This window comes from Lagopus leucura, unplaced genomic scaffold, assembly GCF_019238085.1.
Source record: "Lagopus leucura isolate 7727_CA_CO unplaced genomic scaffold, USGS_WTPT01 Super-Scaffold_100009, whole genome shotgun sequence".
Classification (NCBI taxonomy): domain Eukaryota; kingdom Metazoa; phylum Chordata; class Aves; order Galliformes; family Phasianidae; genus Lagopus; species Lagopus leucura.
The window spans coordinates 28043072-28061044 of record NW_024962266.1 but is presented as its reverse complement, the minus strand read 5'-3'; the positions used below and the strand labels follow the sequence as shown (position 1 = coordinate 28061044).

Below are 17973 nucleotides of genomic sequence, written 5' to 3'. Positions count from 1 at the left end.
CAAAGTGCTGTTTGAGTTCTGCATATTCTTAATATGAAAAAAAATAAAAACAAAAAAATCAAGCAATTGTTACAGCTTAGGGTGAATCTGCTTTGTTAGAGTGCTACAGAATCAAAACTTAATCCCTTCTTTCCACAAAATGACTGTGCAGTACTAACAGACTATGTCCCAAAATACAAACTTCTTTGTAAACAGACTTGAAATCCAGGATTGTTTGTTTGCATTGGTTTAACGTTTTTATTCATGGTATCAAAGAATTAGAAAATCATTTACATTAAAGCTTTCCAATATAAGGTGCTATCTTCAAAGGGTGATTACTGGAGAAGGGCTGCATTTACATTCTCATCACAGGATACTGGTAAGGAGGTGGCACCTGGTACTTCTGCTGCTCTATGATCTGCAAGCACTGTGCAATTACCTGATTAAAACAAAAACAACCACAAACAAGATAAGCAATGAGCCTCTGAAACAGAAGTCAGGAAAGGTCACCAGCTAAGCAGTTATTCAATAATACATTTGTTCTTATTTCTGCAAATCAGTGTGCATTTAAAATGTACAGCTGCAGTTTGCAGAAACAGACATCAGTGTGATGTGACACTGGGTCATAGGAAATGCAAAGAAAAAAGATGCCTGAACGTTTCTTTCAGTTATTTCATAGCTACACACCTAAGATTTCCAATATCAAGATGTTCTGCTCTTCTCCTTAAGTGTCCATCTTCTAATAGGTGATATTTCTTGGTGCCTCGTGAGAGCAGGGAAAGAATACACAGAACTGGTTTTGGGCCTTGAACAAAATCTCGGAGCGGTTTAACTTTCATCACCTGGCACACGCAGTAGTTGGCTTTGCCAAAACCTTTTCTCTGGAAAAGCTTTTTGCTGAAAATTTAAGAGTTGGGATAAGGATTTTCCCAATTTCAGTGTGTATTTGACTGCTGGCACAGCAGCATGCGCTGTCCTGAAAAAATTATTGTTTTTTAAAGGCATGCTAAATCCAGGCACGTGCTGTCAGTTCAGACAAAGCTAAACTGAAACCCCATCTAGGAGCAAGAGCCAGGATAAAATAGCAAAACCACAGTGTTAAATAAATGACTGAACAACTAAATATGTGAACATGAATTGTGGCATGCTGGTGAAACCTGTACTGCCTGAAGAGAATCACAGCAATTCAGTCCAACTGTCACACTTTTCTTCACTCAAGTGGTTCCCAGAGAAAGGCAGGGTCTCAAGCACTAGGAAACGCCCGGATGAGGAGCTATGAGAGATGGTTTAGTAGCTTGTGGCACTGATAGGAATGGGAGGGTGGTTGGACTGGATGATCTTGCAGGTCGTTTCCAGCCTTGTGATTCTGTGATTCTGTAAAACGCTTCTCAGGCCAATCCCATTATCAAAGTCCCTATATACACTCCAGAAAATATTGAACATGGGTTGCACCATAAACATGTGCCCTAGTTAGAAACATTAATTGGTATCAGGGTGTATTTGTGATCGTTTGGGGTTGGGTTTTTTTTTGTTTTGTTTTTTAAAGAAAGCCTTCAGAAGTGCAAAGAACATCCACACACTGCTAACAAACAGTGCAACACTGCAAAACAGCAGTGGTGGCTTTTAGAAAGAACATCTTGGAGAAGATGCCTACCAACTGAGAAAACATCCTGTAACAAAAGAACAAAAACAATGCAGGCAGTGAAGAGGAAACTTAAGAGAGCAAACATGGGTCATGTGCAAGACCATAAAAAGGAAGGAGTGGGAGACTGAACCAAACTGGAAAGTCAGTTGAGGTTCACTGAGGAAATCCTGTAGTCAGAATGCACCCAGAGTTCAACAGAAAATTTTTGGAAGAACAAATAGATCTATATCTTCAGATAGGGTAGAAACAGATGAGAATCCAAAGCTAAATACCAGGAAAAACAGAGTAAGAACTCAGAGAGCTGGTTCTGGAAATCAGCATGCTAGCTGACCGCAAGTGAATGAACCAGAGGCTTGCACATTCATCACAAGGTGAGATCTGGGGATGAAAATGTATCACAGAACATACACTGGGAAAAAAACAAAGCCAGCTACCTTCCTGGTATCCTGGGGGAGAACTACACCATCATCCCAGAGTCTGGCAGAAGAGTAAAACGCACTGCTCTCTTCCTCTAGCCTGGAGAAGAGAACATGAAACACGCTTAGAAGCAGAAAAGTTTAACCAAAAGAGCAGCAGGCTGGTAAAACAAAGCTGAAGATAAAAAAGGCATACGTTTCTATTTCAAGTGAATGTGCTGTTCTAGTGTTAAAATCCACTAGTATCCAGCAAACACATAACAGATCCGATCCTTCTGTAGCTCAAAGATGATCCTCTGCATTCAGAAGATCACTACAGGTTAATTTACAGCACTGACTTGTTTTGTGATTGCAGGATTTTCTAAGTAAAAGTTTTGCATTTCCCTGGCAAGATCCTAAGAGTACACATGGAATTATACAGAATTCTAAAATAGTTTTCATCAAATCCAGGTCTGTTTCAGTTGTTTGGGATGTGTTGACCTGAAATATGAGCATAGGTAGGTATAAAAGTCAGCATAACTGCAGGATTTTACTGCTTAATGTCCTTACTTTTGTTTCAAACGTTTTAGCTCAGATTCATCTGTACAATCGCTGTCTCCAGCTTGTGGGACCATGGACAAATGTCTTGAATCCACAAGAGCAACTCTTGCATTAGGCCATAAGAACAGAAAGTTTGGACTGAACGACCTCCCACACTGCAAAAATAAAACAGTAAAAAAAATACAGTAGAAATTCACTGAATTTAATCACCAAAAAAAAAAAAAAAGGGCCTACAGTGCCACTATCAAGTTAGAGACAAAATGTAACAGTTACATTTCTAAAGCAATAGGGATGCACATCCTTTCCCATTACAGCTCCAGGTTCTCTATTAGTACAGATCACAGAATGCTAGAATCCTTAGAGCTGGAAGGGACCTCTGAGGGCCATCAAGTCCAACTGCCCTGCAGTGCACAGGCACACCACAGCTAGGTCAGGATGCCCAGGGCCTGATCCAGCCTGGCCTTGAAAGCCTTGCAGGGACGGGGCATTAATCACATCTCCGGCAGCCTGTTCCAGTGCCTCACCACCTCACTGAAAAAGATTTTTTCCTTACATCTAACCTAAATCCAACCTCCCTGAGCCTGAAGCCATTTCCCCTTGTCCCGTCACCACAGACCCCACCATCAGAGTTTGTCTCCTTCTTTCCTGTAGCTCCCCTTTAGATACTGACAGGCCACCATCAGGTCACCTCACAGCCTTCTCTTCTCCAGATCCCCTGCAGAAGTAACCACCACATCCCACTGCATTCAATACTGGTGTTTATTTCACCCTGTCTAATCCCAAGTGAGCAAAGAGCCCAGTGCACCTCCTAGTGGCGTAAGTAGCACACACAGCAACACAACTGAAAAGATGCAGTTCTCGACCACTGAAAACAGCGTGTGCAGAGCAAACAGCAGTGCTGAATCCTCAGTACTGACCTTTTCAGACAATCTGATTTTCAGAACCCGCTCCAGGTTCATTGCAGATCAAATCTGCTGTAATCACGCCTTGTGATGCAGTTCTTACTTACAATTAATTAGGATCACCAATCAAGTTAAATGTCTGCACAGCAGCTGACGATGCTGAAAAGATGAAAGCGCCACGAGCGCTGGGCAAAGCGTTAAGTCGAGTGCCAACCCCCCTGACCTCCATGGCATCCTTACCATCGCATAACTTTCGCTCCCAAAACAGCCACCAATCACTATGGTGATTTTGGGAACAGCTGCACAAGCGACAGCAGCCATCATGGAGGCCTGGGCTTTCAACCTGTTGGCCTGAGCCTCTGCCTGAAATGAAAAGAAGCATTTTAGTGCTGCGCTTTTTTAGATTCCTTCCACTTCCCCCAAACTTGCAACCTACTTCTAAAACAATTCTTTCTTCACGATGCCATGTGATCATTTCTTCCAAAACAGCAAGGTGGGATCAGTGAACTAACCACCAGGACCCACAGTGCTACTTATTTTACAGTGTAAATCAGCAGAACTGTTACAACCAGTGTGCAGAAACCTGCGATACAGAGCAACTCTGGGTCTCCCAGGCATCAGCAGAGCTCAGATACAACAGAATTGCAGCAGGGTTTGTCTTAAGTGCTGGTGACAGCTGGGGGAATGGAGCTGCAAAAGTCTCTTAACATAGGCTCTACAAGGAGGCTTTCTAAAGCCCAGGACACAGCATGCTGTACTTCAATGCCTTCACTTTAGACAAGGGAAATATTTATTTTCTGTGGATCACAGTGGTAGCAGAAGAACCAACAGGCTCAAGAACCAACCATCTCAAAGGGAAGAGCACCACAAATTCTGAATGTCACAGCCTGCACTACCAGCCTGGCTGCAGGCCTGCCTAAAATCAAAATCAAGTGAGAAAGCAAAGGGAAGATTTAAGAAAGTTAATTATGAAACTTCTTGATTTGACCACCAAAAGTGGATTAAAAATTAGTTTTCCTCGTAATTAATAGTTTTCAAAATGTGTGTTAGTTAAAACAAGAGCCAGGCATTGCCTGAATGAAGCAGGGCAGATTGACACGCCATACCTGAGAGGTGCTGGTTGGCTCTGCTGCATGTGGAGCAGTATTTTGGAAGAAGAGGATGGGAATGCCCCGGTGACTGCACAGCTGTACGAAATGGCTGCCCTTGAGAGCAGCATCATGAGAAAGCTCCCCATTGTTAGCCACCACTCCCACCAAGTGCCTACAAAACAGACACATGAATGTTTTCCCCAGAAATGAAGAAAAGATAGCATGCAGCATCCTGCTGAGGGGTGGAAACATAAATGGATGGCGTGGATCTGCCCTTTTGCAAAGATCCAGACTCTAAAAGGATGCCATCACAGGCACCATTTCATTCATGGAACCTTCTACCCCTAACAAATGAGACTTTTTATAGCACTCCCTATGTACAAAGCACAGAAGCATTAACACTCACAAGAAGGCAGGTAAGGGTACAGGTGATCTGCCACAGCTCACACTGCAAGATGGCAAACTAGGTGCCAGGATTCTGGGTGCCCTCTGTTTCCTCTAACATATATCACAACAGTCAAGATGAAAAGTTTATATTTTTTGCCAAAAAACTCCCTAAAGTACATTTTACTACTTTTTTTTTTTTTTAATTAAATTTTTGGCTGGAATGTTGTATGTTTTATGAGTGTGCTGTAAGACTGAGTCTGCCCTGAACTATGCTAGGTTCTACAGTACGGATACTGTTCCACTATTCCATCTCCATCCTGCAGGAGATGGGATAACTTTGGGCTGAGTCTGGGAAGGAACACTTACAGATGCTGTTTCTTACTTCTCAGAGAATCTGCTGAAATGTCAAAGTTCCAACTGTCCAGTGACTTAAGTGCCCAAATAAATAATTTCACAAAGTCATGAAACGATTCATTTGTAATCCCTCTGCTGCAATCAGCCTGAGACACAGCGAATGTGGGGCCCAAAGATAAAGGATGAGGCTTTCTGGAAGTACTTATCATCAATTCCTCATTGAGTCAGAACTCCTTAAATATTGTTCTGGGAATATTGTAGATCCTGATAGTGGTACAAAAGCTATTTGGACATACACATCCATGCATAGTGATGGTGAATCTCATAGCCTTACCCTTCCACGTGGCCAAATCCTGTTACTAATGTTGTTCCATAGTCAGCCTTGAACTCCTGGAACCTGCTTCCATCCAGCAGGCGGCTCAGAACCTGCAAAGAAATACACAGTCTTGCCTATAGAAATCTAGGTGAAAACAGACCAGTCCTGATGAAAGATATGCTCTGTTCAAGCAGTGGAGAGACCTCTATTACACAAATAGTCAAACGAAATGATCACAACGCTCCTTTCATGTCTTATGCTCCAATAAATACTCCATATGCACAAAGCATCAAATCTGTGTTTTTGTTTGATTACCAACCATATCTCCCGAGACACAGTTCAACCCCACAATTATTTCAAAGTTACAGACCACAGCTGCTCCTGTGCATAAAAGCCTTGCTAAAACAGCAGCACATACAGTTGCAGTTTGCCTGCCTAAGGACACCCAGCAGCATAGTGCTCACACTTCTTCTGAATGCAGATTTAAGAGCTGCTAGTCAAAGCTACAAAGCTACACTGCTGATTACAGCCAATCCCCTTAACTCCAGGAGCTTACCACTGGTACAGATAAGGGGCTCACATCCTCAGAGAAGACCAAGCCTCACCTAGAATCACACAATAACCACAGTGCTGTGCAGTTCTGCACGTCTCTGCAGAGGTGGTTACCCCAACCTCAAACAAATCTAGCTTCAATTTCTTTGTTTTTGCATTTTTCATTAGGCATTTGATTTACACATAGAGCCTAGACCCCTTAAAAAAACAACAACACAGAGATGGGAGACAGGACACAACACGACACAAGCCCCTTTCTAAAGGGATGCATGTTCTAAAGCAGCCAACAGAGCACAGAAACAGATGGGTATCAGCTGGTGTGATCTGTAATCATCTTGTCTCTAGCAGGCTTTCTGTTTAAACATTTTCAACAACTCTACAGAATCAGTGCTATTCTGTTTTGCAGCAGACTCAAGACTGGGTGGCAACTGATTAGGCAACTATATGAAATCTCTCAGGTACTTTGTGATTTCCCTATGGGGGAAGAACTCCTCATTGCCTATCAGTCTGAAGATAACAGCTAGAGCAGACCAAAAGAATGAAGGAATAATGGGATCTGCCAGCCTACCAATTTTACAGGAAGAGTACAGCCATAATCTCGTGGTGCCAGCCCCAAGAGCTCATCAGAGCTATAGAGAGGATGGTCATGCTCCACGAGCTCTTCTGGCACGGGCTCATAATTCAACGTTGAGATGATATTTCGAACACACTCGTAGGCTTCCTTTTCTGAAGATGCAAAATGGTCACTGCAGCCACTGACTCTAAGAGAGGAAGCAACATTAATTAGTAGTAATGAAATCTGAGTTCTGATAGAAAACCCAAACTAAAGGAAGAACCTTCATCTCTACGTGAATATTTGACATCTCTGACAACATCGTGCACTTTTGCTCCTGTATGAATGAGCTCAAAACATTACAGTCAGTGGGATTTCTGTGCAAACCAACCCAAAAATCAAGTTACTCCCCCACATATACAACTGAATATCACTAACTTTTGTCATAATTCACCTATCATTTCTAACATCTTTTGCAAGTCCTTGAGAACCACAGCAAGTTCAGTCACTGGAGACAGCTTCAGTCATGTCAATTTGGGATGGAATGGTACTTCCTTAAAGCTAAGTGTGCTCAGCTCTCTACAGTTTTCATGCATACCTAGAGTGAAGTGTAGCTCCTCCTAGGTCCTCTGGAGACACATATTCTCCAGTAGCAGCTCTGACCAGAGGTGGGCCAGCAAGGAACAGAGTTCCAATTTTATCTACAATCACCGCTTCTTCTGCCATGGTTGGGACATAGGCACCTCCTGCTACACAGGAGCCACACACCACTGCCACCTGGGGGATACAGAACCAAGACCAAACCAACATGCTAAAGAGAGCAGAGTGGAAGGCCAAGTCATTACCTTTACTTCAGAAATGTTCAAGAGACTGAACCACAGCCTGCAAAGCCATGAACTAAAGGTACAAATACCAGCATGGACGTGGCTGCTCTTGGCAACACAGAGCTCAATGTTTACTCTGAAACCACCTGATGATTTGATGCTTCCCATGCAAACCAGTCAGTAAGCACTCAGAACATTCTTAATGCTGAAGTGTTCTATTATGTGAGATGCCATTTGCATCACTCTGCCCCTCAAATAGAAAAGGTGAGCTTTCAAAAATGTATTGCACGTTTTAGAGCTGCTCCTAGAAGCTGTATTAGAAGAGAATTTTACTACACATACTTGCATTCAAAATGACACCATACCTGAGGGATTTTCATAGCAGATATTATTGCTTCATTGTAAAAAATTCTTCCACCATGCAGCTTGTCAGGGAACAGCTCTGACTGACGTTAGAGAGAAGAGACACAGTGAATTTCAGTATCAGCTACAAAAGACAACACTTCATTCATTCACAAAAGCATTGTAACAATTTTGAGAAGGCCACACTAACAGTCACACCTGAAAGTTTCATGCACAGCATTCTCTGCTGCATTTGTTGTCCCTACACGTCGTGCAGTTCCACAAAAATACCCCTGGCCTCTGTGTTTCAAAAGCACAGGAAAGTTTCTTGTGTTTTGTGAAACCAATTTATTCCACAAAAGCTTCAACTGTAACCATGGGGAAGGGTAAGCTCATGTTCACACTTAAGCTGTGAAATGACTTCAGGAGTTTCCCTTTTTGCATAGTTCTTGGTTCAGCTCAGATAAAACCTTTTTCTACCCATTTGCTTTCAGTCTGGAGAGGGAACAACCAGTCTGTGATAATATGACCTCTGTGCATGGGGAAGCAACCTGTTCAAGTCTTCAAGGCCACTATAGCAAGAATTCTAAAAATTCTATTTTCAGAAGCTATGGAGGTTTGCACATCACTATCACAGACTTTGTAACAGAACACAGTAACTTCGAAGATTCTCAAGTTGAAAACAGGTATTTCAAACAACGTTTCTGAGTTATTAAGGGCATCAAAGCATTTTGGTGCACTGAGAAGCAGCCATGCTGCCTGCTTGGTCACCAATTCCTCCCAACACTGATACTAAAGCTGCCACATTTTGACACTAGATGCAAAATTAGCCAAAGCCATCACTGCTGTTATGTGTCTTGAAATCACCTCCTGGACTCAGATTTTCAGACAAAGCTCAACACAGTGCAAGCCAGCCCACCAAGAAAACACAACAGAAATCTCAGATTTCTACAGAATCAATATGATGGAGACAAGAAGTGAGAATATTCCTTTGCAAAGTGGTTCTGGAATTACCTGCAGTGGTAGGAACGCTCCCCCACTGTCAACAAGGTACACAGACACCAGTCTGTTCTGCATGGCTATTTCCTGAGCTCTCAGCTGTTTCTTCACTCCTATTGGATAAATAGTTCCTCCTTTTACAGTTGCATCATTCGCTATGAAGACACACCAAATCCCACAGATCTTTCCAATTCCTACAAGAGGCAACACAGAAATGTATCAGACTCTGAGACACCGTAAATGAAACGAGGAGGCCAAGTTATAACTAGGGCATTGTTTTGTTAACACTGTTTCAGGAAGCTGCAAATTAACTTGCAAATACCAAACCTAGAAGAAATCTATAGCTCTTTTCTGGAATAAGAAACGGGGGGATAATGACACACAGACAACAAACAAACAAATACATCTAAATTACACAAGACAGAACTTAAAATACAGCTTTCACCTGGTGACAGTATAAGAGGAAAAAAAAAAAAAGGTGACTTCCAGCTCTTGGACTGAGTTAACAGGGAAGGGAATTAAAAACTACTGATACAAAACTGAAGAACATAAGGCTGTGGTTAAGGAAAGGCAGGATTTCACAATCCATTCTTCTAGTCGCTTTGTAAACTGGAACTGCTCCTCAAAGAGCAATGAACTTGAGAAACTCTGTGATTTGAAAAACATTACAAAATAAATGCCACAGGGGCTGTGCCATGCAGTAACTTGGTCACCTCTCATTGCACAGACATCAGTGTATGTGACACACCATTCTAAATCTTTTAGACGACTTTTAAGCCTGCAGACTGCAACCATTGCACGCTGCCTACAGCCACTGACAACACATTCAAACATCACCTCTCAAATTACTTTGGTTCAAAACCCTCCTCCTTCCCAAGCTGCATCTCCAGCATGGGCTTATCCCAACAATACCCTCACCCCACGTGCATCTCGAGATCTAATACGAAACTTAATTAAAGATTCAAACAATTAAGCAAATGAACTTCATGAATTTCCCGTTACATTTCCTAGCAATTACCAGTGAGGCATCCAGCAGCAGGGACGTCACCATATGGCAGACTGAGGCCTGCAAGGGGGGACAGCTCGAGGAAAGACTCCTCATCCAGAAGCAGCTTCAGGCGCTCCCGAACAAACAGCTTCTTGTTTCTCTGGGTGTGACGCAGGACGGCGTTCTCTCCCCCTCCTTTACTGACCACCTGCAGCAACTCTGAGTATCTGGTTTGAAAAGAAAGTTCCAGTGAATGAAACCTTCCCTTACACATTAGCTTTCCATAGGTTTTGCACAGTACTTCAATGTATTGCACAGGTTTCATCCCAGTGACATGGGAACAAAGATGAACTCACACAGCCTGGTAACGACAGAGAAGAACTGGCCCACAGGCCACACTATTCATAGCTATATATATTCACTAGATATAACAAAAAGCAGAGATATGTTATTTCAAGCAAATAGTTCAGTTTCATTCTTCAGAAGTCACCTCTCCAAGCCTAGCAGCAACCCACCCCAAAAAAGTGGAGTAATACAAATGTTCTATTTGGAGCTCATGATCAGCTAGTAGACATCATTAAGCCCACTCCCCTCCCAGCAGTTGCCTTGTGCCTCCAACACATTACTTCACAATATATGTGACCATATTTGGCTCCTATCAGCAAACCCGTGAACGGAGCACAGTGAAGGGTCTGACACCAGCCACCAAAGCACACTTTGAGAGATGCTGCCTTACAGCAGCAACCTGAGCCCCTGAGCTTGCAGATAGGAGTAAAGCTATCACAATGTGCCAGTCCTAATTCAGCACAGACATCAACCCCAGGTTCCAACTGCTCCAGGGCAGAATCCAGCCGAGGGTTTCCTCTGCTGCTCCCCCTCAGCAAGTGCTGAAAGTTTACCTGGCAGGCCTAATGAGCAGCACAGAGGATGTGCTTTAATAACACTGAATATTGCACTGTCACTAGGATCATCAAATAGAGAAACTCATTACCATTCATTACTGGAGAACATAAATTGCAGACAATGAATGGAATAAAACTGGAAACAAACGTGGTACTTCAAATAACTTTGATCTGAAACAAACCAGGTTGTGTATTTAAAGTAAAACATTCTTTTTCACCAAGACGCATCATCTGTAAACAAAAACACCTCCTGACACAACTACTTACCAACCACTCTGTGTATGACTCCAGCACCTTACTAAGGGTTCCTGCAGACTGCAGAGGTTGAAAAACCTCAGGAAAAAAAAGGGCAAGGGTTTTTAGCAATATTGCAAACGCCACCACAGGAGGGCACAGTGTGTTTTCCATAGCCGTGCTTCCAGCTCAAGCACCATCCCTCTGAACAAAGGCCTTTGAATTCTGCCATCGGATCCACAAGAATATATATTGTCCTGTTTTGCTAACAAATCGCAATTCTTCAAATGATTAAGTTTTCACTCAAAATTAACTGTGAAACTTACCTCATGAAGGCCCAGAAAATAATTCTTGGCAATACATGCAGAACAATGTCATAGGATAACATTGAGATACAATGCGAACCCAGATTTGGGCACTGCAGTCAAGAGGAACTGCCCAGGAAGCAGCAGAAAGGAAAACAGCCAGGGCTTCAAAGCGGGCAGGAGAAAAAACAACCAACAGGTTGTTTGCAGCTTTAGTTTTTAATTAGCAATCTAGGTTAAAAGCTCCTAAAAGCACCCGTGCGTAACTCTCCCATCACCTCACAGGTACCAACCATGCTGAAAACATCACAAAAGCTACTAGTACCTTTTAATGACAGCCTCACTGTTCCTGACGTTCTCCTCAAACACGTGTCGGTGCACAGGCAGGACGCGTCCATCCAGCAGTGGGTACATCTGAGCACAACGCCTGCGTTTGGCTTTGCTGCCTCCCAAGCAGCCGGGCAGCGCGCCGCGTGTCCCATTCTGTGCTATCCGTGCCCACTGCCTATCGCTGCTGGAGCCCAAGCACGTCCTTTTGAAGGCATGAGTTAGGGGTGGGAGTCTCGGCAGCAGTAATGATGCTGGGTGAGGGGAGTGCTTGCAAACAGAGCACAGGGCGACCTTGTTCCACATGACCCTGGGAATCGAAGCGCAATGAAAGGGTGCTCACTTCCAGCACGACCATTCAGATCCCCCATGTGGGAATGGAACCTTGTTTCTGCATTTGATACTGAAAAGAGCAACTGGTTTGAAGAAGTAGAACATAATGCATTTGTATTCTGTAACTTATCCTTAGAAACAGTTGATCTAAGAAGTAAAAGTACTGCATATGTTAGCGGCATGTTTTAAAAACATTATTACTGAATTATGTGATTAATTCTTCCTTTTAAATGTTCCAAACAATGCGAGTATAGGGTTTAAGGATTAGAAAACATATTGTAGCGTTGTTCTGTTAAGAAAATCCCAGCAAAAGAAAAACAGATTTAGCAAACATCAAAGCAGCCAGGGCCTCTACACAAGGCCGAACTGCCTCACTCTGTGAGAAGGTTGGGACTGACAGGAAGGCACTGAGATACTCCCCTGTCTTTCTCCCAAGCTTATCTGTGTGGAAAGGACAAGCAGATACCGGCAAAGTAGTGATCAAGTGTGCAATAAGTTAATTAATTAACTACTGATTTGTGCTTAGGCAGCAAAAATTTGTATTTGTCCAGTGTTTGCATGTTTAGTGAAGCGTCGAGAAGGTTGTGAACCTGCAGTACTCAGCCAGTGAGGAAGCAGGGGAGAAAGAGATCAGCGTCAGGCGATAGGGAATCAAGGGTGTAACGCCGTTTTCTGGGCGCTCTCCTGCTTGCAGGAGGCCCGCCATCGCAACTGCGAATAAAATCTGCTTGATCAGAGATACCGTCCTAGAAAATTATTTGGATATTTCCACCCGAACTCCGTGCACGCAACAGAGGCCCCAGGTTCGCTGTAACCCGGCATCGCCTCGCGGGCGGGCAGGGCGGGAGGGCCGGCAGGGACCGCAGCGCGGCCTTCCGCCCAGCAGCGGCAGGGCCCAGGGTACCGGGGGTACCGAGGGTTCCTGGGGGCGAGCGGGGCCCGCCCGGCCCGGCGCCGAGCTGCGGGTCGCGGATCGGCCCGGGCCCTGCACGCCCTGCGCGCCCGCCTCCTCCCGCCTCAACCCCGCGCCCCGCCGAGCCTTACTGGCAGCCAACGCCGCGCCGACCGCTCCGGGCCCGCCCCGAGGGCGGCTCCGCCTCCCGAGGCCTGTGCCCGGGCCCGCCTCCGCCGCAGGCCTCGCACAGCCCGAAGGCCCCTCCGGCTCGGGGCCCTGCCCGACCCCGGCTTCCCCGCCTCGGTCCTTCGCGGCCCCGCACGCCGCCTGCCGCCCCCCTGAAGGCCCAGCTCTCCGAGTGCGAACGTCGCGGCGGCACGGCGCGGCACATGGCTGCACACACACGCACTGCACGTATTTGGTGTTTCAGATCACACGGCGCAGCCCCAGGAGCACCGCGCTATAGAGCCTCACCCGCCGTTAAGCACGCAAAGCTGGAGTTTCAGGGCCGCAGTCCACCGTGTCCGCTCGCTCCATCGCTGGGTGCTGCAGCACTTGGCCCAGGGGTGCCGGCGCTCCCTGTGCTCTGTGTCACAGAAATACCCCGGGAATTTGCTTCCCTTCCACGCCCCGCGCTGTCCCCGGGCTCTGACAGCCCCTCGGCCGTCCTTAGTCCTGACGTCGCCTGGAGCTTGCAGCTCGTTGCTGTCGGCAGCCTTGTTAACACGTGCCGGAGCTCCTCCGCCATCCTTGTTAATTAGGCTCCGCAGAGGTAATTAAGCAATGACTAATACAGCAGCGAACGCAAGTATCCAGCGTAAGCATGAGAGAGATTTTGCAGGTAGATACATTGGATATGTAATTAAAAAATCTTGGTGATAATAATCAAGACTGGATGCGCTATAGTAGTGTAAAACGTTCTATTTTTTTTCTCTTATGCACAAAACAGGTAGGATCACCTTTGATGTTCTTTCCCTTTGTGCTGAGAATGGGGTTGCTGGAAGCAGCATCCCGCTGCCCTGAGGAGCTGCAGCTCAGCAGGCAGGGTTTGGGAGGATCCATCCGGTGGGGTGCCCTCTGCAGCCTGGAATGGCTGCATGGCACTGCCAGGGGATGTGTGGGGCTGCAGGCACTTGTGGGCACTGCACAGCAAGAAGAGGTGGTGCATGAACTGGGAATGCAGCTCTTGTTTGCACGTTCCTAAAATTCTCAGTAATACTGGACCAGACAAACTGAGGTGAGCAGTGGGTGTATGTTACTGATGCTCATGGAATCATCCAGGAAGGATCCCCAACCCAGCCCCAGCCCACCCCCTGTTCCCACTGCCCACATCCTTCAGTGCCACATCCCCACGGCTCTGAACACCCCCAGGGACGGTGACTCCCTCGCTCCCTGGGCAGCTGTGCCAATGAAACTGGTGAATGAATAATCCCACTCAGAAAGTGTGCCACAAGCACTGGTGCAGCCACAGAAGGGTTCCTGGCACAGCCCATGAGGAACATCAGCAGCCTGTTACACCATCCAGGCCGATACGGGGCATTCCTTGTTCTGGGGTTTAGAATTGGAACTGGAATTGATTATTCCAGTTCATTCAGTCTCTACTTCTGTGGTGCAATCTCTCTCACTGATTTGAGCAACTTGTAGAGAGCTGAAGATGGGAGGCAGAAGGCACTTAGCAGCTTTCTGTGGATCGTTTTTATGTGCTGGGGCATTTTCTGTGAACGCTGGAGCTCTCTGTGGAGCAGGTGGAGACAGAGAAAGAAAGTGGTGACAGAAATGTGTGTAAAGCAGGAAATACAGCAGAGGTCAGAGCTGCTGAGATGTGTGGATGGCAGTGATGGTGCTCAGCTTTTTGAAGAAGGGAGTGCTGATGAAATGCAGTGAAATGCTCAAACATGCATTTAATGTGAGATTTAGGGTTCTTTTTTTTCTTGAGTTGACCCATATATAATTTCCCTGCATATTTTCAGTATTCTGTTCTGTGAATGCATTAGAGAGACAGCTATTCAATTATAATCTTCTTGCTTCTTATTTCATTTTCCATAGCTGTTAGACTTTCATGAGATCCCTTATCTTTGAAATGCCAGCGATTTCATTTTAATTTGGGGATATATATATATATATTTTTAGGAATGCCTTTTGCAGTTGTAATGAGTTATCTTGTGATACAGATTTCCCAGCATCTGTGTTCACAGTCAGAAGATGCTGTATGTAATACAGGTTGCTTTACTCAGGTATGGAAGGGACTAAGCATTCTCATGCAGGCTGAACGCTGCTTGATAAAGCAAACCTTTCTCTTTGCTGCATTTGAGCCTTGGTGTGTGCTTGTGTGTAAGTTTATCAGGAAGATTCAGCACCTGTCACTCTTTTTTTGTAGCAAGAGGCAGCCTGGTATGATGGCAAATCCTGTAATGGGATGCTAATTTATCCTTGGTAGTCCTCACGTGGAGCATCCTGTGTTTAATGGTCACCGAAGGTAAATGGAGTGAGGTGGTTAAAATAGCTGTTCTGGATGGGTGCAGCCTTGTGCAAGTGTTTGCAGTCATTACTTTAAGCACTTATTTTGGAGACTTTTGAGTGCTGAGAATTCAGAATATATAGGGCAGCATTTAGGAAAAATGTTAGCGTGGTTGCCTGCTTTAACGTGAACTGCAGCTGTGCCAAGGAAGGAACGTGCCATTTAAGGAGCACTAAAGATCTGAGTGAAGTTTTTGCTCCACTTTATTTAGAAACTTGCTGGAGTGCACCGGATGCCGGGGGAAACCAGAACACACTTCTTAGATTGTCAGACCAAAGGCAGGAAGGTTCCCACAGGGCCCTGCTCCTGATGCAGCTTCTGTTTCTTATTTAGGTTTTGTTTCTTAATACCGAAAAGCTTGTAGTGGCATTCTGACAGCTGTGGCCTGGAAATTTGTCTAAATTAAAGCGGGTCTTGTTTATTTACTTAAAACTACTGACAGACAGCATTTTTTAGGGGTTGCATAATCCTGAAATAGGTTCAGTTGATTCAGAACAAATATGACAAAAAGTCTTTTTCTTTGGCCACTCGAAGTATTTGTATGTACACAAGTGGGACATCTATGAAGTTGTATGCTGGGCATAGTGTCTGGAATCGGTAGGAGATGCGATGGGCCTCACTTCGGTTGCTGGAAGAGAAGCAAGAACAGAAATTAAATGAACTGAAGGTAGAGGAGTTAGGAGACAGCTCCCCAAGCAGGGCATGCTGTCACCCTGGTTCCACAGGACACATCAGGTAGATATGTGGCTGCTCCCATCCTATTTAGCTTCTTGTTCTTGGTCCTTTAAACCCCACATCTGCTGTTACTGGAATGTCCTGTGGCAAAGTGTTAAATCTGTTGGAGGAGGAAGATAGAAGGTTCAGCAAATGAGAGATTTTGGGACTTCATCATTTATCTTTCGAGCTAAAGGACATCAGGTAGGCCTACATATGTATTGCAAATATAGTAAAAGAGAAACACCTGAAAGAATGAAGTCCTGTGCAACTCAGTTCATGCCTGGAAGCTCCTCTGCCTCAGTCTCTGCCCCTCCTGTACGTGCTGGGAGACTGAACTGCAGGGGGAGATTGCTGGGATGAGGAGGAGATGTGACAGTGGCAATCAGTTCCACAGCAGTTGGAGCTGTGATCCAACACAGATCCAACTGTGATCCAAAAATCGTGTGTTTGTCTCGTGCCACAGAGAACTTACAAAACCGTGAATAATGACATAATAATTATAATTATGGAAACGTAACTCATATAGAAATGACCAGGAGAGTGTACACTTGCCATGTTGCTGAGAGATGTTAGACACTGATTTGTCTGATTCTCATACAATGCAGAGAATTAAAGGAGTAGAATTATATCCCTAGTGGTGCGTACAGTTCCCAGCTGCAAGGTCACAGTTTGTCCTGAGCTGCACCAACACAAACTGGTGAGGAAAGGATTCTCTTCTGAGGCTCCAGGTAGCTGGTGTGACAGCCAAAGCAGGGGAAGAACAAATGCCTCTTTCGTGGTTTGGGTTGGAATGGCAGAGCTGGCAAAACACATCTAAAATCACGGGGTGGCTCCTGAAAAACTGTCTGATAGATTCAGCATACAGCACCTATGAGAAGGTCTGCTGCTTCTCCCATGTTAATGGTGGAACCAGGAGTCTTCTAAAGTCATCTGAAAGCTCTTTATTGTTTGGAGGAGATGTTAGTTCCAAGCAGCTGGGTTTATTGCTGGGCCTATATTCTAGGAAATCGCTGATGGATTTATTATGCCGTGAGTGTTTGCTGCTGAGTGGTGACACCAAAGCCTCAGACCGTGCTGGATGTTTACTGTCCCCTGAAGGCAGTTTGTAAGGCTGTAATAGCTAGTAATCAGAGACTGGATGTGGTCAGGGGAGTTAGATCAACATGCAGAGGAAGAAGATGAATCATGAAGTAAATCCGGTATTGATGCTGTAGGAACAGCTGATGTACAAAATGTTTGTGGCAGATGTGGATACCTCCTTAATGACTTCTTGGACTTCTGTGGCCCTACGGTTCAGGTTGCAGCCAGCTCATCTTTGTGCTCCCAAGATCGGCTGCACATTCTGTGCATTTTCCCATCCTTGTACTGATGAGCACTCCCAGCTGGGTGAGCCACAGTGTGCTTTGCAGATCACCAGCCCAGCTGCAGTTTTTCCCCGTGCCCATAGCGTGCAGAGAGCAGAACAGCAGCCGTGGGCACAGCAGAGCAGTTTCCCTGCCCATTACATCACTTTGGTGCTGCATGCTGGTTATTTGCTCTCTATATCACTGCCCCCCAGGAGGCCCAAAGAAATCAGCAAATCTCCCCCAGCAGAGCCACGAATACCTCTCACAATTCATTCAGGCGCAGCAGGAAGGCCGGGGATTAATCCGAGGGGGAATGCTGTGAATTCCAGCACGCTCTTTCTTCCCCTGGCACAGCTGGTGGTGGGGATCTTGCCACATGAAAGCCATGCTGTCACTATCCATCATCGTTACTTGGGCGGCCGCATTCCAGGGCATGAATTGGCCTCATTTGGTAACTCTGGTGCTCTTTCCTTCTGCCAGATGATATGCAGGAGGAATCCAAATTCGA

The 17973-nt window shown here is 45.3% G+C and overlaps 1 protein-coding gene across 1 annotated transcript; it reads right to left on the bottom strand.

Moving 5' to 3' along the window:
* Positions 1–210: 210 nt before the first annotated feature.
* Positions 211–13095, bottom strand: LOC122181231 (biotin-dependent 3-methylcrotonyl-coenzyme A carboxylase beta1 subunit-like). Its single transcript, XM_042873619.1, has 13 exons — positions 13034–13095; positions 11655–11966; positions 9919–10115; positions 8916–9094; positions 7925–8005; positions 7334–7512; positions 6751–6943; positions 5649–5740; positions 4589–4745; positions 3723–3845; positions 2590–2735; positions 2059–2140; positions 211–418 (listed from the first exon to the last, which is right to left on the bottom strand). The coding sequence occupies exons 2-13, from the start codon at positions 11960–11962 to the stop codon at positions 335–337; spliced, it is 1821 nt and encodes a 606-aa protein (XP_042729553.1). The 5' UTR covers positions 11963–11966; positions 13034–13095; the 3' UTR covers positions 211–334.
* Positions 13096–17973: the final 4878 nt, after the last annotated feature.

What these genes read in the sequence shown, in the direction of transcription:
- LOC122181231 (XM_042873619.1), bottom strand. Translation starts at nt 11,962, where the DNA reads ATGTGGAACAAGGTCGCCCTGTGCTCTGTTTGCAAGCACTCCCCTCAC. An exon ending in CTGCTATGAAAATCCCTCAG is followed by an intron (nt 7,513 to 7,924) that starts GTATGGTGTCAT and finishes TGTATCCCCCAG; the next exon opens with GTGGCAGTGGTGTGTGGCTC. An exon ending in CTAAAACGTTTGAAACAAAA is followed by an intron (nt 2,141 to 2,589) that starts GTAAGGACATTA and finishes TCTCTTCTCCAG; the next exon opens with GCTAGAGGAAGAGAGCAGTG.